Raw genomic sequence first — 23,865 nt, 5'->3', positions numbered from 1 at the left:
AAGAGAGAGAGTCCCAGATCATACCCACGGGAAAATTTCCCAAAGTTTCTAGTGTAGCAAGCTGATAGGGACATGATGGGCACTGTCAGCTCCCCTTATGTCTGCTTCTTCCCACCTTGTTTTTCATGTGTATATACTATATTAAGCATGTTAATTCTGAACGATGTCTTTGTTTCCCTCTGAATCTCCTTCTGTTCTGTGCTTATAAAAAATGCTTCACTACTGATCTTTTCTCCTTTTTTGACATCAATATCACTAATTTTCCTTTCCTTCACAATTTTCCCCCTCCAAAATCTTCCCCTCCACACCTTGTAATGGGCAGCTAAGTGAGTTCAAATCTGGCCTCGGACAGTTACTAGCTGTGTAACCCTGGGCAAGTCACTTAACCTTATTTCCCTCAGTTTCTCATCTGTCAAAGGAGCTGGAGAAGGAAATGGCAAACCACCGTAGTAGCTTGGCCAAGAAAACCTCAAATGGGATTGTGAAGAGTCAGATACAATTGAAGTGACTCACCACTTTTTAACAAGTTTATATAGTCATGTAGAACATTGATCAGATGCAAAAAATGTATGTTTCATTCTGCAGTTCTGGTACTTCACCTCTTTATCCTATGAAGTATGTTTCATTCTTGAACCTCTGGAATCATGGTTGGTCATTATGTTAATTGGAATTCCTCAGTTTTGTTGTAGATATCATGTTAGTACTTTTCCTAGTTGTGCTTACTTCAGTGGATCAATTCACACAAGTCTTCTCAAATGTCTTTGAGAGCCTCCTTTTTTTTTTTTTACTTTTGAAAAATGTTTTTATTGATGTCTTCTCTTCTAATGTCATCATCGTTATCCCCAGTATCCCTCAATTTCCCCCTCCCAGAGAGTCATCCTAAATAACAAATATTTTTATAGAGAAAAAAAAAATCACAAAACTGATCAATATATTGAAAATATCTGAAAACATGTGTAATGTATAATACCTGTGGACTTCCCATTTCTATGAAGGGATAGGTTAGGGTATCTCTTCATCCAGGTCATTCTTGATCTTTGTAATTTTTGTTACATTCACTGTTGGGTTTTGTATGCATGGTTGTTCTTTCATTTACACTGTTGTAGTCCTTGTGTAGGGAAGCTAGGTAGTGCAGGGCATAGAGTGCTCAACCTGGATTCGGGAACACTCATCTTCCTGAGTTCAGATCTGGCTCTCAGACACTAAGTAGCTGTGTGACCCTGGGCAAGTCACTTAACCCTGTTTGCCTCAGTTACCATAACATGAGCTAGAGAAGGAAATGACAGACCATTGCAGTGTCTTTGCCAAGAAAATCCCAAATGGGTTCACAAAGAGTCAGACACAATTGAAAAATGACTGAAAAGGCATTGTGTGTATTGCTTTCTTGGTATTTTAATTCTTCCTTCCTTCCTTCCTTCCTTCCTTCCTTCCTTCCTTCCTTCCTTCCTTCCTTCCTTCCTTCCTTCCTTCCTTCTTTCTTTCTTTCTTTCTTTCTTTCTTTCTTTCTTTCTTTCTTTCTTTCTTTCTTTCTTTCTTTCTTTCTTTCTTTCTTTCTTTTTCTTCACTCTTCATTGGTTCAAATAAATCTTCCTATGCTTGAGCAACTACTTAAAGAAGCCTGTTCATTGAATGAGGGTATCTCAGGACCTTAGCCTAAAAGGGCCAGGGTCTCCCATTGCATCCTGTGTACTCTCCAGCCTTCCTGATGAATATCAGGGCACTGGACCCAGATGGCTCAGGAGAAGAAAGTGAGGTTGATGACCTTGCACAGCCCTCCCTCACTCAGATCAAAGTCAAGTGCAAGTCATGTCATCATCTTGACATCATGGTCCTTTTTGAGAAGGAAGGACAAACACAACAACAATCTATGCTTTCTGTGTTCATCATACATATCATTTTTTATAGCACAGTATGTTCCATTATGTTCACGTACCACAATTTGTATAGCCATTTCCCAGTTGTTGGGCTTCTACTTTGTTTCCAGTTCTTTTGTATCACAAAAAGTGCTGCTATCCATGTTTTGGTGTATATGATTGATTCTTATTGATGCCTTCCTTGGCATATAGGCTCAGTAAAGAGATCTCTAGTTCAAGGATATGGAACTTTTTGCCACTTTATTTCTAATTCAAAATTGTGTTCCAGAGTAGTTGTCTCATTCCACAGCTCCACCAACAATGTATTAGTGTAGTTATCATTCCACAACCCTTCCAGCATTGACTACTACCATTTTTGTTATTTTTGCCAATTTGCAGGGTGTGAAGTAAAAGCTCAAGGTGTTGTTTTGATTTGTTTTTCCCTTAGTAGTCATTTGAAGCATTCTTATCTGTGGTTATAAATACTTTGCAATTCTTTTCCTGAGAACTGTTTGTTCATAGCCTTTGACCTTTTATCTAAATGGTTAGGACTCATATATACTTGTTAATTGTTCATATATATTGGACTCTTAACAGTGAAATTTGATATGCAGTTTTTTTTCCTATTCAATCATTTACCTTATCCTCGGTATATTAATTTTCTATGCAAGAAGCTTTTTAGTCTCATATGATCAAAGTTATCTGTTTTATCTTTTGTAATTGCCTCTATCCCTTGTTTGGTTAAGAATATATTTCCTAAGCAAATTGGCATTTGCTGGATAGCTCCTGTATCCCCTGTTCCTCTCTCATTTAGAAAGGCCATTGTTTGAAAGGACAGAGTCCCTCCTCTCCAGGAGCATTTTGAAAACATGGGCCAGCCCAGCCTTCCTTACCCTATCCCAACCCCCATTTGAAAACCAAACAGAGCACATGGTCCCCTCCCCATCAAGCCCATTGGCTTAATTCAAATGAAGCCTGACCTGGCCTTTGCATTTCTATCCTTCATAATGTTCCTTTTAATTTGAACTTGGTAGCATGGAATTTAAGGTAGCATGACTCTATTGCTATCCATTTAATTTCTCATCTTACATCAATCCATAGCCAGTAACTATTACACACATCTTATTAGAGTAGTTCAATCATTGGGTAATTGTTGGTTCTAATGACTTGATATGTGTTCAATTTTTTGTTTTTTGGTTTTTTTTTTGGTTTTGATTTTGTTTTGTTGTTTTTCTTCCTTTTTTGTTGTTGTTCTATTTTTATTTTCTGGCTAGAAAAAAAATTACCAACCTATTTTGATCTTTAGTGCAAGTGAGGGATAGGAACTTAGCCTCCACCTTCACCAGCCATACTGTGTCCTTCTGCCATTCACTTATTTACTGCAGTATAATCAAGAAGAAAGCAATGTACTTTACTACATTTTTATTGAAGGTCAGCCATGCTTTCTGTATTATATTGTATATGAAATTGTTTACAAAAAAAAAGAACACTAACTCATACTTATCTTTAGTTTATTGGAAATGGCATGCAGGGACAGAGGGAATTTGAGGGGGGAGAGTGTTGTGTTTCACAGGTCAAGATATTTTCCCAAGAATGGGGATAGCAAGGAATCTGTGTGGAGAGCAAAAGAGAAGGAGAAGCAGGCACATTGGAGGTAGATGTACACTGGTAGGCCTCCTAATGGCATGAAATATACAGACCTCAGCTCAGCCCATCTCTTGGGCACACACACTACATGAGGAGATATTCTGTAAGTTAAGCAGTACTTTAATATTGTAATAAGTTTTTTTTAACCAAATACACACACACACACACACACACACACACACACACACACACACACACACACAAAACCACCCCATAGGCAGAAGAGTCCTTCATCAAAGCCTTCTGGCCAAGAACTACCAAACAATCAAAATGAATTGTCTTTGACAGAATTTCATTTTAATTCTGGGGAACCAGATCAGGTAAAGGTAGGAGTGGGGGGCTGGGCCTGCACAGAAAAAGCATCAGAGACCTCTCCCAGAGGCTCTCTGTCACTGTATTCTATACATACTGTCCTATCCCATGTGGAATCTGTGAGTGTCACACTGATTATGGTGGGTCAGTGAACCCACTCTTCATAGTGTACTGTAAAGTTGAAGTTCCATGTGTAGTAGGATGCAAGTTGAAGCATTTCATGTGGACATCAATGCATCTAAATAAAACTTTCCCCAACATTGTGGCTGACCTCACCCTTACTTTTATACTTTGGTATGAAACTGATGAGAACTTTGGTATTTTTTTTTTGCTTTTGGTTTTTATTTGGTATATTTTTTATATACAAATATATACATATATGTGTGTGTATATATATATGTATCTATATCTATATCAAACTTCTTCCGGGTCATTGTATGTGGCTTACTTAAAGTTCTGTTGTAAAAAATACTATGTGGATGGTAGTCTCACATCTCAGATGTGAAAAGTGTAATTTTATATTTGTATTTTCAAATAAATAAGTTTCTGAAAGGTTTCCATCCTCTACTGTGGTCCAGAAATCAATGCGTTTGTCTGATAAAAAATAAAATAAAACAAACTGTTTTGAACAGAAAAAAAAAAGAATATATTTCCTACTCGTAGCCATGATAGATATATGATTTTTTCTCTTCTAATTTTTTATATTATGATCTTTAATATTAAGGTCATTTAGAATGTATTGTGGAATATGGTATAAGATATTGTTTTCTGCCAGACTGCTTTCCAGTTTTCCTGTCAGTTTTTACCAAATTAGGAGATTTTTTTCCTAGATAATTTATGTTTTCTACTTTATCAAACACTGGGTCATGGAGTTCCATTGTTTCTGATTCTTCCTCATCTAGTCTGTTCCACTGATCTATCTCTATTTTAAACCAATGATTACAATGGTTTTGATGGCTTCTGTTTTATAATGTAGTTTGTGGCCTAGAAGTGCTAGTTCTCCTTCATGCCTACTTCTTTTCATCATTTCCTTTCATATTCTATTTCTTTTGCTTTTCCAAATGAATTTTATTATTTTATCGAGTTCAATTAAGTATCCCCTTGGTAATTTGATTGATATAGTGTTATTAGTAATTTTGATAGTATTGTCATTTTTATTATATTGGCTTGGCCTAGCCATGAATACTGAATATTCCTCCAGCTACTTAAGATATTTTTTATTTCCTTAAGGAATGCATTGTAATTGAATCTATACAAGTCTTTTGTGTGCCTTGATAGGTCAGCCTCCTGGTATTTTTTCTTGTAGTTATTTGAATATCTTTGCTGATTCCCTAGGGTTTTGTTGTTGTTGTTGTTTTTAGTATATCATCCTATTATCAGTAAATAGGGATAATGTTATTGTTTCTTTACCTGTCTTTATGCTTTTAATTTCTTTCTTTTGTCTTATTGCTCTTCCTAGCATTCCAAAACTGCATAAAGGGTGGAGAGTGGGCATCCTTGCTTCACTCCCTTATTTATTAGAAAAGGTTCTGGTATATCTCCATTGCATATGATGCTTGTTTTTGATTTTGGATAGATGCTTTTCATAGCATTTAAAAGAGATCCCTCTATGTCTACACTTTGTAGAGTTTTTAAAATAAAAGAATGTTGTCAAAGGCTTTTTAAAAAATCTATTGAGATGATCATGCAACTTTGGATCTTTGGTTTTGGTTTAACATGATTAATTATGTTAATTGTTTTCCAGAGGCCTCTCCCATGGAATCATCCATGCATCCCTGGTATAAATCTATGTGGTCTTAATGAATGATATGTGATAAGATTTTGTTTAAAATTTTTGAGTCAATACTCATTAATGATTTTGGTCTATAGTTTTCCTTTATGTTTTATCTTTCTCTTGTTTAAGTAATAGCACTATATTTATCTCATAAAAGGATTCTGGTAGGGTGCTTTCTCAGTTTGGGGGAATAATTTGTGGAAAGCCTCCTTTTTATAGTTTCTTGTGGTGTTGTAATATTTCATCAAATTCATTTGCCATGCATTCCCCAATTGGTGCGCATTCCTTTAGTTTCCAGTTCTTCACTACATCAAAAGTGCTGGAAACTAATGCGTATGGGTTCTTTCCTTCTTCTTTTTACCTCTTCAGGATATGTGCTCAATGGGTCACAGTTTAGTGACTTTTGGGGGCATAACTCCAGATGGTTTCCAGAATGGCTAGAAAACCAACTCACAACTCCACCAACAATGTATTAGTGGTTATATACTTTCATGTCCTCTTCAACAATGATCACTTTCATTTTAAAATTATCTTTGCCAGTCTTTTGGGTGTGAAGTGAAACTTTAGAATTTTTAAAGTTTTAATTTTTCTAATGATGACTTTTCATTTCTCTAATTAGTAATGATTTGAAGTATTTTTTATCAATAGTTGCTTGTTGATTTTTATTGATGGTTGTTGATAGTTGACTTTTCTTCTTTTGAGAACTTCCTGCTTATATCTTTTGATCACTTGTTTAATAGGGGATAGCTCTTGTTCTTATATATTTTATTCAGTTCCTACATATCATGGATATCAGACTTTTAGCAGAGAAACTTGATGCAAAGGTTTTTTCCCCTTTTACTATTTCCCTTCTGACCTTAGCTGCATTAATTTTATTTGCTTAAATCTTTTCAGTTTTATGTCATCTCAATTGTTAATTCTGTCTTCTGTGATCCTCTCCATTCCTTGTTTGGTCAAAAAGTGTAGCCACTGTTGTGAAATGTATCTCCTTCTATTTTCTTCTAATGTCTTAATGATGTAACTTAGTGATGTATCCATTTGGAGTTTATTATGGTCTATGGTGTGAGATGTTGGTCTAAGCCTAATTTCTGCTAATTTCCAGCTTTTCTAGTAGTTTTTGTTGAATGATGATTCCTGACTCTATTAGTTGCTATCCTTGAGGTTTTTTTTAATACTTTGCTAATGTGATCAATTGTTGACTTGGGTAACTAGTGAATTTCATTAATCAACTGTTCTATTTTTAATGTAATACCAAAGAGTTACAATTATTACTGTTTTATAATATTTGATATTTGCTATAGCTTGTCTCCTTTCTCATTTTTTTCATCATTTCCCTTGAGATTCCTGTTCCTTTGCTCTTCCAGATGAATTTTGTTGTAGTTTTTTCTAACTGTATAAAGTAATGCTTTAGTTTGTTATGGCATTAAATAAGTAAATTAATTTAGACAGTATTGTCTAGGTTATTTTTTATTATAGTAGGAAGGCCCAGCTACATGCAATTAATATCTCTCCAAATAAATCTATCTTTATTTCTGTTAATAACATTTTATATAGTTATAAATTTTATGTAGTTATAAATCCTGCGTGTGTCTTGCGTAATTCATGATGTACATGCAAAGCCAATTAACTGTTACTTATGCTAACTAGTGCTCTGGAAACACAAATTAGATGTGCACTTCTCAGTGCTAGTAATCAAATTTTATTAATGAAATGTGTAGAAAAATTAGTTTATATTATCTGTTAGACAACATAAACATCAACTCCATTAGAACAAACCATCACCCCAATTTCCTAGGGCTTCTCAGTAGGCATATGGTATGTCAGTACTCAGTGACAAGGTTCTGTCTCTGCCCAACTGAAGCCCACATGTTTTCCTCCAAGGTGATTGACCAATAAGTCAACAAATCTCCATTAGTTAATCAATAATACTTTCAAGTGAACACTAGGGGATAATTTATTCTTAAGTGAAGGGAGTAGAGGGACACAGGAACCAGCCTCAGTTATGACCCAAGATCAGTCTGAAGATTGGGGTCTTTGCTAGGTTTCTTAAAGTTCTGGCTTATGGGCATTAGCTAATTATAACCAAGTTTTGGTTGGTGATTGATTACCTGAAATTATGGTGAAAGAAGCTATCAATCAAAGATATCAATAACAAGTGTTTCTCAGTTGTTTACCATATTTGGAACACACAGGTCATTAGCAGTTGTTTACCAAATCTGAAAGACACTCCCTTCATTGGTAATTGGTTACCACATCTGGAGTACACATGTGTCTTTGCTAAACTATACCACTCAAGTCCTTATTACAGAAAAAAAAAACATATAGCAACTATTCATTCATAAAATGGAAGCTTAAAACAAGTTATTCTCGTTACATCTTAGCAGGTAAATCCTTCAAATACTGATATCTATATCTCTATATGCATTATGATTTTTGTGAGCTTCATTTTTATCTTGCTACTTTGCTTTTTATTGTTTCAATTAATTTTTTTTAGTTGAATCTCTAGGGTTCTCTAAGTAAATGAGAGTTTTGCTTCCTCTTTGCCTATATTTATGAGTCAAATGATATAAGAGGAATGAAGTGGGTCTAAAGGGAGGAAAGATTAATGAGCGATGGTGGCTTTATCCCATGGTGTGTGTGTGTGTGTGTGTGTGTGTGTGTGTGTGTGTGTACACATATACATATATATATATACATATACATATAAAGAGATACTGACAGAGACAGAGAGAGAGGCTGTTTGACAAAATGTATTGGGATTGGATAGTTGGTATTGAGACTGCTGTGTGCAGAGTCTGGAACAGAGAGGATGTAGGAACATAGCCTCTCCTTAGGGTACTTGCTCTAAGGGAGATTATAGGGTATATACCTATGAGAAAAGATAAAAAAGAATAAAATAATATAATATAATAAAAGATATAATAATAATAAAGAGTAATATATAAGCTAGGCAAAATAAATTCTGAGGAGAGATAGCATTGTGGAATAATTAATTCCAGGTTTGGTAGATTGAGAAAGCTAATCATGGAGATGGCAAGTTAGAATGGGGACCCGATGAGATGAAGAGCCTTGTTCTAATGTGTTCCCTGATGACTAACTCAGCATTTTCTTCACCTGTAGGATGGTTCCCAGCAAGCACAGTCAAACCTGACCTTCTTGTCAATCCTGAAGGAGCCCTATCAGGAATTGGCAGTTCTGCGGCCTAAGGACATCCCTACTAAATTTCCTTTACTGCTCAGTCTCATCCGAATTATCTGGGTCAACTCTCCTTTCTATAATACTCGTGAGAGGCTCACCTCCCTCTTCCGTAAGGTCTGTGTGATAATGATGGGTTTATTGTTTCTTGAGTTTTCTAAGACTTGTTCACTAGGTTCACTCAGCCAGAGATGATCTAAGGGTCAGAGGGGACCTCAAGTGTACTGAAGGGTAGTCAGAAAAGCAAGACCATCCCTACTCTTAAGAAGCTTGCATGTTAGTAGGGGTAAGCAATATATATATAGGAGGTTTTAGCTGCAAGTCAAACAGAAAGCCCCACTTGTCCATAGGGTACAGTGGTAAAGGAAATGGTGATGCATCATTTCCATTGGTAAAACCATATTCATTCCTAATGATGAACTGTTTGGCAGTGTCAAGGAATTGGTGGCTACTTTTTTCCACCTGCATCTTTACTAGTGGTATCTTTTGAAGCGGTGGGAACCACAGCACAAGAGTGAAATAGTAATGGCTGTGGGATCAGACTGGAAGCAGGGCCTATAATCTGGGTGGAGATCTGAGTTCAAATGCAGCCTCAACACTAGCTTTGTGACCCAAGACATGTCCTTTAAACTCTCTGCCTCAGTGTCCTCAGCTGTAGAATGGGAATAATAATATTACCTGCTTCTCAGGGCCATTGTGAGGATCAAATGAGATATTTGAGAAGCACAAGGCCAAACAGAGCATTTAAGTTTTCAAAAATTATTCTCTGCCTCAGGCCCTAACAAGGTAGGTACTTGATCGGAATTCTTTGTGTCTGGAGGAATGGAGTCTTAGGAAGGATGATTTTCAGACTGTAGGTTCTGGTCAGAAGGATTAGGATTATGGGGGACCCGCTGTCTTCTTTCTCCTTATGCTGGGATTTAATTCAACATATACCTAGCATTTCCTGAGAATAATGATTCTGTCCCATCCACTGAAGAAGGAGGGGTTGAAAAAAAAATGGACAAGGTAATTTCCCTCAAAGTTGTAGAATCCCTCAAATGAGGTAGCAACAAGTTACAAAGGAGCCAGCTGGGCAGTGGATATGGATGAGGCTAATGGGGGGTGTGGGGGATGAATTTGGGGGACTTGTTTAAATAAATTCAATGCAATTAATTTTATTAAGTCACTACCATCTGCAGGGCATTGGGGATAACAACACCTCAAGGTGCTTCTGTTCTACTGGGGGATGAAACATGTCCACAGTGGGGTATAATACAAGGCAGGAAATTATGGGGTACATGCAAGGGAGAATTCAGCACTCTAGGCACGTTTGAATTAGGAGAGGCCATTAATGTTTGGTGTAGAGGGTGGAATTGAGAAAGGTTACACACAAACTGAGCCTTGGGAGAAGGTAAAGACTTTGAAAGGTAGAGATGAGAAGGGATTATGAGCCAGACCTGGGGGAATGGCAAGTACATGGAGGCACAGAGCTGGATACATTTGGGAAATGACTTAGTAGCCCAGTTTAATGGGAACATAGAATACATAAATAGGAGTCCTATGAAATGAGGCTAGGAAGGGAGGTAGATTCTGAAGGTCCTTGTGTTCTAGTCTAAAGCCTTTACATTTTATCCTAAAGGCAGTAGAGAGTCATCAAAGGTTTTTGTGCCTCAGATCAACATTAGCCTTAGAAAAGACCACTTTGATAGATGCCTCAAGGGCGGATTAGAGATAGAAGGGAGAGGCTAGAATAAGGGACACCAGTTAGGGGGCCAGAGTCTTTATAAGAGGTGATGAAGTGGTTAGAGCCAAGGGGCCACCTAAGTCAAAGTCTGAAGGTTCATAGACCAGATATTCAGTACTGAGCTGGGAGTGGATTACCATTACAGTCAAAATCATGGGTCAATTCTAGTGGCTAGAAGGAGAACTTGGGGATGTGGTTTGAGGACTGGGATGATTGGGTGGGGATGGGGAGACTATAATTATACAGTTTGATGAGTGAAATCAGTTTGTCCTTGCAGATGAGCAACGAGATCATACGTCTGTGCTGCCATGACATCTCTCTGGACCGAATATTTGAAGGCTATGTCAATTCTAGCAAAGAGAGTCTGCACAACTGCATTAAGTGCTGCCAGGCGTGGAAAGACCATTACATGCAGGCTGTACAATTACATACTCAGTAGGTTATTTCACCTTTTCCCGCACCCCTCCCTAGCCCCAAAGACAGTAGAATCTGCCTCCTGGACCAATTCTTTACTTTTGAGTTGTCATGGTCACATGTCCCTACTTAGTCCTTCTCTTTGGACCCTTCTCTTTGGGCCCAAGTATCTTATTCTCTGTTTCTAGCCTCTCTCCAGTAACCTCTATCTGCTCCCAGAAACCTCCCTTCTCTCCCTTTCCCTCCATTAAATGGGCCCTAGAGTTTTGATTATTTCTCATGCCTAGAACCTAGATGTATCATTCCCTGTCTCAGGTTCTTTGCACTGTATACCTTAGAGTTAACCTCTCTGCTATAGACTCCTGTGAATCCAGTACCAATCTTGCATTACACCTCCTGCCAGTGGATTTAAAACGATGACACTTGTGTTTTCTACTTCCCAACTCAGGTTCTCCAACCGAGGCTGGGTCCTGGACCAGACGAGCATATTTGCCCAGGTTGATGCCTTTGTGCAGCGTTGCAAGGATCTTATTGAGGTGGGGAGACTTTGGTTAAGGTGGGGAACTTAAGTCAATGGCACAGTCTTTTTTCAGGAGCCAGAAGAGATGGAGAGTAGGGACTAATCAATCAATAAGCATTTATTAAGTGACTACTATGTGCCGGGCACTGCATAGTGGCTCCACTCCTTCCCTCTTCTGCCCAGCTACAGGTTCTCCATCATCCTGATGTTTCTTGTTCACCTTAAGCTCTTAAAATCATCATTATCACTAGTCCAATATCCTAGGCCTAGCTCTTTATCCTTAATTCCATCCCAGTAGCCTATGCCTCTTACTGACCCTATTTACTAGATGCACTGTGATCATACATAGCAAAATCCCCAGGCTTCTAGCTAGGAACTCTTAGGCTAAGAAGGGAAAAGAGGAGACGAAATGTGGAATCTCTTCTAGGTTTGTGACTGCCAGTATCACTTTGCTCGTTGGGAGGATGGCAAGCAGGAGGATATGCCCTGTTTCTGTGGTGCTGAAGGGCCCCAAATATCACGTAATTTGTTGGAGATTGAGGACATCTTCCATAAGAATCTGTACATGCTACGGGCTGTTCGTGGAGGCATCCTGGATGTTAAGAATACATCTTGGCATGAAGACTATAATAGGTAGGGAACAACAGAGGATGAAGTCAAGGAAGGGGACAGAAAGAGAGCTGAGTAGAAATAGAAAAGTGAATAGAAGAGTAGAAGGTGACAGGATCATGGAGGGTGAAGGGACTTGTCTGATCCATATTTTTAATAGTGAGCTTTGGACTAGGAAGAAAAATATGCAAAGTTGTGCATCTAGCAGGTAGAGAAAACCCAAGAGAAATGAGACAATGGTCATATGCCTTCTAGGTGCCCTCAATGAGTTCAAGACACCTGGAAAAACGAATCCTATCTTACTGAAAGGGATTGTCACAAGTGATGGTTGAGCTGCCAACAGTGATCTTTGAAAGGTGTTGGAGAATGGGAGAGGTACCACAGGACTGGAGAAGGGCAGATGTGCAAGTTTTCAAAAATGAGGGTAAAGCAGTCAACTAGAGTGGGAAAATTCTAGAGTGCATTATTAAAGGGACAGTTTGTAAATACTTAGAAAGGAAGGCAATGATCACTGAAAGCCTGTTCTTCAAGACCAGGATATGCCACATTAACCTTGTGTCCACAGGGTAACAAGACCAGTAGATTAGGAACATGTTATAGTATATTTTATGTTTCAATAAAACATTTGCCAGAGCTTCTCATGCTAGCCTTATGGGCAGGATAGAGAAATATTGGCTAGGTGATAGATGAGATTGGAATTGGTTTGGGCTGGATCCAACTAAGAATAGTCACTCTAGGCTGATGTCACTCGCCATGACATCTCTAGGGCTAGTGTTCAGGAATCCTTGGTCCTATGTTAACTCAACTTTTTAATGGATGGCTTGTCAACTCTCCATGGAGTATAAAATTGGGAGGATCAGATGGATTCCAGAGTCAGAATTATCAAGATCTTGACGGGTAGATTGATGGGTTGAATTGAATAAGATGAAATTTAGTAAGGAGAAACACAAAGTCCTTCACTTGGATTCAAAAAATCAATTTCATAAGAACAGGAATAGGAAGATATGACTGTTTAAGTAGTTCTGGTGAGAAAGATATGGAAGGCTTATGGACTCACTTCAAAGCAGTAGTGTGACCTGGCAGCCAAAATACCTAATGCCATTCTAGACTGCATTAAGGGAGGCATAGTGTCCAGAGGTCAGGAAGTTATGATTTTACCATACTCTGAAATAGACTATAACTGAACTCTGCTGAGTTTTGGGCACCACATCTTAGGAAGGAAATAGAAAAACTATAATATGTATAGAAGAGGGGAACAAGGATAGTGTTAAGGATTGTCATATGAGGATTTGTTGAAAGAACTGGGGGAATTTGCCCAGAAGAGAAAACTTTGTAGGAGAATATGATAGATGTCTTCAAGAATTTATAGCCTTGTCATGTGGAAAATGGATTTGATTTATTCTGTTTAGCCCTAAACGTGCCCAATCCTTCTCCTTCTAGGAACAATGAGTTGAAGTTTCAGACAGATGTCAGCTTCTTTTAGAAAACAAAACAGAACCCAACTTTGTAACAGAAAGAGCTGTCCAAAAGTGGTCAGGAATGTATTGGGCCAGGTATGGTGACCTATGCCTGTGATGCCTGCTGTCAGGGGGCCTGACGGAGCTTGGCAGATTTCTTTGAGTTTAACAGTTCCTAACTGTGATGGACTAAGCCAGCTGGGTATCTGTACTAAGTCTGGCATTAATATGATGAACTCTAAAGGGTATGAGTAAGAGTTCATTGGGTAGATGCATCATATTGCCTAAGGAGTGATGAACTAGCTCAGAAATAGGTCTACCATGCCAATCAATGTGGGACAAGGCCCATGGGTAGCGCTTGCATGTCCAACCTGGGCAAGCTAGAGAGAACTAGTTTTTAGAAAAGAAGAGGGGTAGGATGATGCAGTCTCTGAGGTTCCTTCTAACTCTTAAGATCCTATGATTTTGTAAGGAGAGTTCAAGGATCTGAACTGGGGTTGAGCAGAGCCCAGGAATGAGGGTTTATTCATCTCAACATATATAGGTTCCGGGCAGGAATCAAGGATCTAGAAGTGATGACACAGAATCTGATTACTGCATCCTTCGAGACAGTTCGAGATGTGGAACATGGAGTGTTGCTATTGGACACCTTTCACAGACTTGCAAGCCGTGAGGTGCCTGCTGTGTCCTGAATCCTCAAAGACCCTTGCTATATCTTTAAATCCACCTGTTGTCTCCCTTACCCAGGAACTACCCCAACTCATTTTTATTTTATGTCCACCTCCCACTAAATCACCAACACCTTAGCACTGCTTTCAAGACCGCCCAAGAAGGGTGTAAACATCTAACAACATCCTCTATAGAGTGACTCCCACCCTCTGGAATTGCTAAAGGTGGGGGAGCCCCCTGGAATCTAAGGAACTTCCTTCCCAAGTTCCTTCTATCTCTTTCTTAGGCTATAAAGCGAACATTTGACAAGAAAGCAGTTGATCTGTACCTGATGTTCAATGGAGAGCTGACTCTGGTGAACCGGGAACTGAGCAAGAAATGGCCCTATATACCTCCATATATGGGCCAGTATTCTGGTCACGCCTTTTGGGTGCGCACACTGCGTCGTCGCCTTGATCGCACCATGAATGTAAGTGTTCTAGGGTCTTCTTAGTGTCTCCTGGTCTTACCCTTTCATCCCTCAATTTCTGTGCTTGGCTTCCATTCCTTACCTTCTGTCTTTCTCTTGCAGTAGGCCCCTGTCTCTCTTTTCTTTCTTATCTCCTTTTCTTTCAATGTAATGTTTTCTCTGTAACATCTCCTCTGATCTTTTTTTTGGGCAGTCTATTGATCAGATCATTCGTGTCAACCTTTCTTTTACATTTTTATTTTTTTAAAAATTATTATTTATTTTTAACGTGCTTTTAAAAAGTTTTTGAGTTCCAAATTCTGTCCTTTCCTCTAGCCTCTCTCCCACCCACTAAGAAGGCAAAAAATATGATACCCATTATATAAGTGAAATTATGAGAAACATATTTCCATATTAGCCATGTTGCAAAAAAAGGCAAGAAAAATAAAGTGAGAAAATGATACTCCAGTTGCACTCAGATTTCATCAGTTCTCTTTCTCTGAAGGTAGTGGCATTTTCTCTGGAGGTAGATAGCATTTTCAATCTTTCAACTAAGCTTTCCAGCCCCCAGGTAAAAGGCTTGGGCCAGATTAGGTAGTAGAAGCATGTGAAAAATATGGCCTACTTATAAACTTTTTCCCACCCTCTTTTTAGTGCCTCTCATCTGCTCATTTCCTGCCCCATATTGGCACTGGGGAGGAGAGTGTCCACACGTACCAGCAGCTGACCCAAGCCATGGACGAAATGGTTCGAAAGACTTTTCAAGACTGGACACAGACTGTGGATAAGGATAGCATTCGACGACTGGACACCCCGCTGCTAGGGATCAGTACGGAGAAGCCAGGAATGTTGGATGTCAACTTTGACAAGTATGAGCTCCATCCTCTCTGTCCTTCTTCCCTCAGCCTTCTCATAGTTCTGTCCTTTGTGCCTGGGTCCCCATTTGCATCTCTCTCTCTGCTTCTATACTTTATATTCTATGATATTTGTGTTCACTTTATAACTTGAATTTTACACTTTAACTTTTTAAAAGAATTATATCAACTCCCTCCAAAAAGAGCTGATGATTACGGTATACTGCCACCTGGTGTTTCTGTTCCCTGGTCTACACCACGTGGTACATGTTTCTCTTGAGGCTTCAGTTGGAGAGGTAGGAGGGAAGTCTCTAAGCAAACCCTTCCTTGTAGATTTATAATCATTATTTTTATTGGTTTTAAAAAATTATAAACAATAACAGTCAAATAAGTATACAATACAAGGGACATTTTACCTAAACCCAACAGGCTTTAATAAGGTAGAACCAAAAGAACTGACCAAGTCAGCAAGTAAATAAGATGCTTTTGTTCTATGTTCCTTTCTAGGCCTGCGTGCCCTTTATCTAATCAAGCAAGCATTTAGTAAGCCCTTACCGTGTGCCAGGCACCATGCTAAATCCCAAGTATATAACTAACCCCCAAACTTAAAGAGCATACATTCAAAAGAAAAACCATGTGTATGGAACATGCAAGGTACATGCAGAGTAGATGGAAGGTAAGCACCGAGGAGAAGGTATTAATGGCTTGGGAAAGGCCTCTTGTGGAAGGCAAGATCTGAGATGATTCTTATAGGAAGTCAGGGATTCTACGAAGTGAAGGTCTGGAGGGAGAACATTTCAGGTATGAGGAGCAACCAGTGGGAAGTCACAGAGATGAGCGATGGAGCAGTAAATAAGGAATATAAGTAAGTAACATGGAGTAAGGAATGGTCAGTAGGGGTAGACCATAGAATATATGTAGGGGAGTGAACCTAAGAAGACTCAAAAGATGGAAAGAGGCTAATTTTATTTCTAGAGGTCATAGTGATCTGCTTGAGTTTATTGAAGTAGGTTCACTTGGTAAAACTACGCTTTAGGAAAATCATTTTGGCAGCTGTGGATTGGAGATGGATTGGGGAGGGGAGAGGTAAAATCGACCCATCAAGGGTGAGGAACCTGAAGCCTTGAGGCCATATGTGACTCTCTAGGTCCTCAAGAGAGGCCCTTTGACTAAATCCAAACTCGAATTCAGTCAAAGGGTTGCACTTGAGAACCTAGAGGGCCACATGTAGCCTTGAAGCCACAGGTTCCCCACCCCTGGATTGGTTCAAAGGCTATTGCAGATGTCCTGCAAGATGTTACATAGGTCTGAACTAGTAGAGAGAAGACATAATTGAGAGATGTTGTGGAGGAAAAACAAGATTTGGCAGCTGAATAGGATGAGTGAGAGTCAGATGAGGATGATATTAAGATTGAAGATCTGGGTGAATGGGAGGGTGATAGTGTCCTCAACAGTAATAGGGAAGTTGGAAAGAGAAGTATGTTTGAGGGCAAATATAATGAATTCTGTTTTGGACATGTTGTGTTAGAGATGATTCTGGGACATCCATTTGGAAATATCCACATAGCAGTTGGGGATGCTCAAGAAAGAGACAGCTATAGAGTGACTGATAATAAATCCATCAGTGTAGCTTCTGATTCCAAAAGAATTCTGCCAACCTCTGTGTTTAGATTTATCTGACTTCGTAATTGGAATATTCAGAAATGACTGGGGTTTGCCCCTTCTAGACTATTAACATCTAACTCCCTTTTTCTAACTCAGTTTAAAACCCCACAGCCCCCTAAGCATCCATAGAACTAATCAGTTGCTTGAACTGAGCTAGTTGCCTTGGATTTAGCTACATCTATATGGAGCTTCACCTTTCTAGGTGAATCAATAATTTAGCTGGGTATTGTGAAAAATAAAATGTATTTTCAGCTGTTTCCATAGAAAACATTTCAGATCCATCTGTTCTTTGATATAGGCTGCCTTCTTTTAAAGAGATCCTATCTCATTTCTAGTTATAGCTCTTTAAAGACATTGAAATATACTTTTGGGGAGAAATCTTCATTCCTTGTCCATGCACTTTTGCTCCTCCAAGAAGCTCTAATTCCCCTTCTCTTAAGGCATAATGCTACACATGGAAGGCTAAGACTCTCCCAGATGTAGTGAACTACATAAGCACCAAATTCCTGAAGATTCTATCCATTGTAATGTCTCTATCTTCAATTATCTCCACGCCATCGGGAGCATTTTTCAATGGGACCCCCTCCCACTACAGAACTGAGATTTGTCTTTCCTCATTTCAGTCTCCCTCTTTGCCATCACACTTTTTCTCTTGTAACCCCTCTTCTTTCTGAGAGATGACATGAATTATCATTGCTTACCACTGACTTGATTAGGATATATTATACATTCCCCTCTATCCTCTTCCTCCTCTCTCTTCTTTTGTATAGTTTAGTTCTACAAAAAACACTGATTCACCTGTAGGTCGAATGCTGTGAGGGTTCATTCCGTGATACTTCAAGCTAGTTCCTCCACCATCACTTGTATTTAAATTCTGTTTTTACCATTGTCTCCTTATGAACTTTTAGAAAGAAATCTCTTAACAATTTCTCCATTGTTGTTCTTAACCCCATAGATGTCTTTTTCTTTCTAGTTTTTCTCCTTTTTTCCTGAGGTTATTTATTTCATTATCTATATCTTCCTTAGCACTCATATTCATTTACTGTTCTTATGCTTCTCCTGTCTGTGGTGTTTGAAAGCAAATAATCAATTCACATCTTGATTTTTTTAAAGATAGAAATGCTTCAAATGCTTCTCTTTTATTGAACATCCATCTTTTTTTCATTGACGACTAGGCTGAAGTTTGCAGGATATATCATCTGAAGTTGCATCTTGAGTTCCTTTGCTTTTAAGATACCTTATCCCATTCTTTCCTTTGGTTTCTGGTGGATGCAGAATAGTCGTGTTTTTCGGATTTTTTTTTCCTTTGTATTTAAAGGTCTTTCTCCTGGTCATTTTCAGAATTTGATATTTGTCATTGGAATTGTTACATTTAGCTAGTATCTATCTTGGAATTTATAGCATAGGATTTTTTGTTTTTGTTTTTTTTCTGAAGGCTATCTGTAGTTTCTTTGAATTGACACTTTGCTTTCTGTTCAGCAGACCTAGGCAGTTCTTGGATTGTGGTGTTAAGCCAAGACTTGCTATGTTCTTCTAGAAGTCCTATTATCCTTAAATTGTCTCTGTGCATCGTTTTCTGGATCAATATGTTTTGCTTATATAGAGATCATGTGTTCTTTTAATACTGATGCTTTTTGCTTCCCTTTTCCCAGACTATTTTTTACTTCTGTGTATTTGTATATCTAGTCAGTTGTTCTGACTTTTATTCTTACTCTTCTTTGAAAAGACTTACCACCTTGGATTCAGGAATTTCTGTTGTTCAGGCTATAAATTCGACTTTTACAATCCTTATTTTTGTCCCTAGCCACCTAGGAACATACTGCTATGGTTCTCAAGCTCTTCTGGAAATCCATAGGATCCTATACCTCATTAGGTGTTGATTCATTTTCCTCTTCTTCTAATATTTATTCCGAGATGTTTGGAGTCCTGGAGGCTATCTTTCCTTCTGTTATTAATACCTTCTCTGTTAGTTTATCTGCTTGTGCTAATTTTTAGTGGGGTTTTCTTTCTTTTGAGATCTTTGGTAACTCTAGTCTTTTGTTTTTTCTTATTTTCCTCTGTCATTCACTTTCTGACTCCGTTTAATGGCAGGTTCCTTGGAGCTTGAACCTCAGAACTTTCTAACCTTCTTTCCTTACTGAAGAGAAGCTTTTCATCAGCCTAAGTATCTGCCTCAAATGACTTCTAAGGGAGACTGCACAGACCTTACATCAATGCCAGTCCTCTTTCCCTTAGGCCTAATAGAGCCCCTCATACCTGCTCCTGCTTTGTGGTAGCACCTCCATTCCTTAGCTTTCTGACTGAGCTGCTGCCTCAGGCAGAGCAAATTTAAGCTTTCCTATACCTCAGTCTCCTCCTCTTAGGGTGGGAGTGGTGGAGGGTAGAATTGGTTTGTTGGTTTGTTGTTAAAGTTGTTGTTTGTTCAGTGACTTACCTAATGGTCATGTAGCTAGAAAGTGTCTGAGGCTGGATTTGCACTCAATTCCTTCGGACTCTAGGGCTGGCGCTTTATCCACCATGCCACCTAGCTGCCCCATTTTTTTTTTTTTAGTTTTAAAATATATTTTAAATTTAAATTCAAAACAATAAAAGAAAAAAAATATTGCCATGTACACAGCAGAATATGCGAGGATACAATATAAAGCAATAAATTTATATTTTGAGAAAACCTATATAATAAATACTACACATTATGTTCAAAGCTGTCCATCTTTTCTTTCCTTCCTTCTAGGTTTTTTTTTGTCCTCTGCTGTGCACTTTTTCCTTTATTTTTTTCTCCTTCCTCTCACCCCCTTCCCCCACCCAAGAAAGATACAATTAAGCATAGGAGATATATAGATATATAAATATATATGTGTATATGTGCATATCCATATATACATACATATACCTGGATGTCCATAAACATACACACGTATATACGTATATGTGTAATTCTAATTGTGGCTCCACCATATTTGAATTGTTTTTTTCTTGTTGCTTGCAATATTTTCTCTTTAACCTGGGGGTTTCAGAATTTGGCTTTGATATTCCTGTAGGTTTTCCTAGGATCTCTTTCAGGAGGTGATGGGTGAATTTTTTTTCTATTTCTACTTTCCCCTCTTGTTCTAACACTTTAGGGACATTTTCTTTAATTATTTCTTGGATTATTGTAACAAGATTCTTTTTTTGATCATAGCTTTCAGGTAGTACAGTTATTCTTAGGTGTCTCTTCCTGATTGGTTCTCCATATCAGTTGTTTTTCTTATTTTTCACATTTTCCTTATTATTTTCATTCTTTATATTTTGTTTTATTATTTTTTGGTCTCATAACTTTGCTGACTTCCTGTTGTGCAATTCTAATTTTCAAGAACTCATTTTATTTTTTTAGATTCTGGATCTCCTTTTCCAGTTGGTTGACTTTCTTTTCAGTGTGATTGTTTTTCTTAGATTGTCCTTACTTTAAAAAAAAATTCCTCAATCTCTCTTATTTGATTTTTAAAGTCTTTTAAAAAATTCTTTTATGAATTCTTTTTGGGCTGGTGACCATTTGATGCTACTCTTTGGGGTAGGAGAGGTTTTTTTTGGCTTCAGTATCCTCCTGTGAACACAAACTCCAGTCTTCTCTTTTCCCATAGTAGCTGTGTATGGTTGGGTTCTCTCTCCTTTGCCTGCTCATTACAAAAAAAAAAAAAAAATTTAGCAGCTTGTACTTATAATCACCCCTCAACCTGGGGTGTGAGGGATGGTGCCTCTGGCCTCAGGTCCTTCCTATTGTTATTTCTTGAGCTTTGTCTTGGGCCCAATCTCTGCACTCCTTTCTCCCTCCAAGCCAGAACTAGGACCCCCTGGCAAACTATGCTGGAAATGCCCTTGCTCCCTGAGAATTCTCCAGTGGCTAACACCTTTGGTTCTCCCCTTTGGCCTAGAGCCGAGACCAAGAACTCAGTTCTGAGAGTGCCTACAACCAACAGCACCCTGGCCCCACTGCTTCTGCACTCACCAGGCATGTGCTGGTTCCTTCTTGCTTGTCAGCACAGCAGCTGAGCCTGGTATCTCTTATCAGCAAGAAGATTGCCCAATCTTCCCACAAGGTCCTGGAGGTGAAAATTCCTGTGGCTGAGGCTGAAGCTGCCTTCCCCCAGCTGCCCCTGGGGTTTGCCACTTGCTATTTTATTGGAGCTAACCTGGAGGTTTTTACACTTCACTGCCAAACCTCCATCGTTGGGCCTTTCTTCAGATTTTCTCTGGTTCTCGCAGGAGGACCACTGTTCGGTCCCTACTCTTGTTTATTTTTGCCTCTCTGTTTTTACCCTGAGGTGCTATTTTATCTGGTTCATGGAGAAAATCAGCGGAATTTTCTGACCTAGAATTTTCTCTCCCCATTTTTAAAAAAGCAACTTTTTATTATTGTTGTTTAGTCATTTTTCAGTCATATTCAACTCTTCATGACCCCATTTGGGGTTTCCTTGGTAAGGATACTAGAGTAGTTTGCCATTTCCTTCTTCAAATCATTTTACAGATGAGGAAACTGAGGCAAACAGGGTTCAACTGTTGCATGTTGCCACAGAATGGTAGAGTAAGGGCACAGAGAGACAGTGTACTGGAAGAACCTTTAGCAACAGCAAAGGAAATCCCGTTTGTGTCCATACTCAAGTTGAATAGCTCTGCCAGAGATGAGGGGCTAATGCAGCAGTGGATGCTGAGTAAAGCAAATTAGGGACTGGAGCTGAATCTTCTCCTCTGGCTGTTATTTCATCAAGTTGTTCCTACTTTAAGGCAATGGTGTCAAATTCAAATAGAAATTGGCCACTGAATTGTACTGAAGGATCCCTACTGTAGCATATTGACTTAAAAAACCACATATTAACATTATCTATGTTTTACTGTATTTTAAAATTTTTAAAACATATTTCTCAATTACATTTCATGTTGGTTCCCACAGCACTCCTGTTTTAGGTGTCTTAGTCCAAGTCTTAGCCTGTGGACACAGCTTTATCTCTTGCATGTAATTCTTATTTTGGAGAATTGTGAATGATTGAGAAAATGCCCAGTGCTCCATCTTTGACTCAATAATACTAATACAAACATTCCATATTTATATATAAAAGTTTATGATTTATTAAATACTTCCCTCATAATAGTCCTGATTCCTGAGCCTTTGCGGTCATATCAGTATTATCAAATACCATTTTACAGATGAGTAAAATAAGACTCAGAAAAAAATAACTTGTCCACAGACACACAGCTTGCTATCTGGGTCTCAAATCTAATCAAATTCTACTTCTTCTACATTAGGTGGCATAGGTAGTTCCATTGGTGGCAGAGGCAATTGAGAGTTGTCAGGCCAGTAAAAACCAAGAGACTTAGAAACCCATAATGGTCATTGGCATTTGCTCTTTGCTCTTTGACATTCGGTCTTCAGTAGCTGAGTCACTATAAATCCCTTCATGGCTTTCTTTGAGTTCTCCTGCCTTGACTTTTATCTGCAGGTAAAGGGAGAGGCCAAGCCCATACTGGAAATGGGCAGTTTGCTGGTCTCACTCTTCTGTAGGCAGCTTTTCCACAGTCAGTCCTGCCCAGAACCTCACTCTCTTTGCTATCATGCTCTTTTCAGCCCTACAGAGCATCTCCTTCTACCTCCAGGCCCGAGCTGGGGTAGATGTCCTGCTTCTCCTACTTTTTCCAGCTAAAAAGTGTCTTCTAATTTAAGTTACCCAGTCTTTGTTGCCTTAGAGTTCAACTCTGTCAATTTCACCTCCCTTGCTCCTTTGGTAATTTTAAGGTTTGGGTATAATCTATACCTGGGGAGTAAATTCGTTTTGGAAAATCTGATTTGATCTTCCAGAGTGGAAATAGCTATTTTGTGTTTGAAGGTTTTCTTCCTTGCATTTCTATGTCAATAATCCATAGTCAATAAACAGTTATTAATTGGCATTGTACTTAGAGCTAGGGATACAAATAGGAAAGCTAGTTCTTGACCTCAGGGAGTTTACCATCTAATGGGGGAAAACCACACAAAAGAAAGCTCTGAAGGGAATTGGGAAAAGTGGAGTATTGTGGAGAACTCAAAGAAATGGAAAATAAGTACTGCTGGGAGAGAAATGAGATGTCTGAGATGTCTGTCCTATTCTCCCCTTTAAATGGAGAAGTTTATGGCTCCACCTTCCAGAGATACAGTTGTATGATAAGATGTGAGTAATGAGTGTTACTCCAGTGTGTCTGTCTTTTAGTCCCAGAAGACCTTCTGCTTTTGCTAGAATCTCACCAAAGTAATCCCCTTTCAAAAATCTCATAGAGATGGGCCATTAATTAAATAAACAACTAGACCAGCAAATGTTCCCAAAGATGATTGTACTTCTAGATTTCTAAACTTAAGGTTTTAAAAAGCTCTTATCTTTTGCGAGTTAAGTGGCTTTGATCAAATTTTGTAACTTCTTAGAAGTTCAGTTTTCTAGGAATAGAGATGGAGACCTCACCTCTGAAATATTGATAATACCTGCTTACCTCAAAAGAATTGTGTTCATATTCAAATGAAATTCTCTATGTCGGATATTCATTCAGAACCTGGATGGTGGCCCTCTTGATGGTTTCTAGATTAAAACCTGAGGTGAGGGGTTAATTTGGTTGGCCATCTTCTCCACATCTATTGGTTTTGATGGGTGTCATGACTAAGTACCTATCGTTATTAGTGCCGATCTCTAAATTTCAGGTGGTTATATAATCGATACCTATCTTAAGCT

At 38.6% G+C, this 23,865-nt stretch overlaps 1 protein-coding gene across 2 annotated transcripts in view; it reads left to right on the top strand.

Annotated features, from left to right (window-relative positions):
- The window catches only part of DNAH2 (dynein axonemal heavy chain 2), a 127,023-nt gene that overhangs the window by 15,783 nt on the left and 87,375 nt on the right, over nucleotides 1-23,865 (top strand). For both annotated transcript variants that reach the window (XR_011974069.1, XM_072641134.1), the window contains exons 8-14: nucleotides 8,707-8,898; nucleotides 10,785-10,942; nucleotides 11,370-11,457; nucleotides 11,869-12,074; nucleotides 14,052-14,181; nucleotides 14,463-14,645; nucleotides 15,279-15,493. Coding sequence is in view for 1 of the 2 variants with exons in the window: in XM_072641134.1 (XP_072497235.1) it covers nucleotides 8,707-8,898; nucleotides 10,785-10,942; nucleotides 11,370-11,457; nucleotides 11,869-12,074; nucleotides 14,052-14,181; nucleotides 14,463-14,645; nucleotides 15,279-15,493 (1,172 nt within the window). In the remaining variant the exon portion in view is untranslated. The remainder of the gene's footprint in view (nucleotides 1-8,706; nucleotides 8,899-10,784; nucleotides 10,943-11,369; nucleotides 11,458-11,868; nucleotides 12,075-14,051; nucleotides 14,182-14,462; nucleotides 14,646-15,278; nucleotides 15,494-23,865) is intronic.

The sequence above is a fragment of the Notamacropus eugenii genome, chromosome 2 (genome assembly GCF_028372415.1).
Source record: "Notamacropus eugenii isolate mMacEug1 chromosome 2, mMacEug1.pri_v2, whole genome shotgun sequence".
In the NCBI taxonomy this organism is placed as follows: Eukaryota; Metazoa; Chordata; class Mammalia; order Diprotodontia; family Macropodidae; genus Notamacropus; species Notamacropus eugenii.
This window is presented reverse-complemented; position numbering and strand designations above follow the sequence as displayed.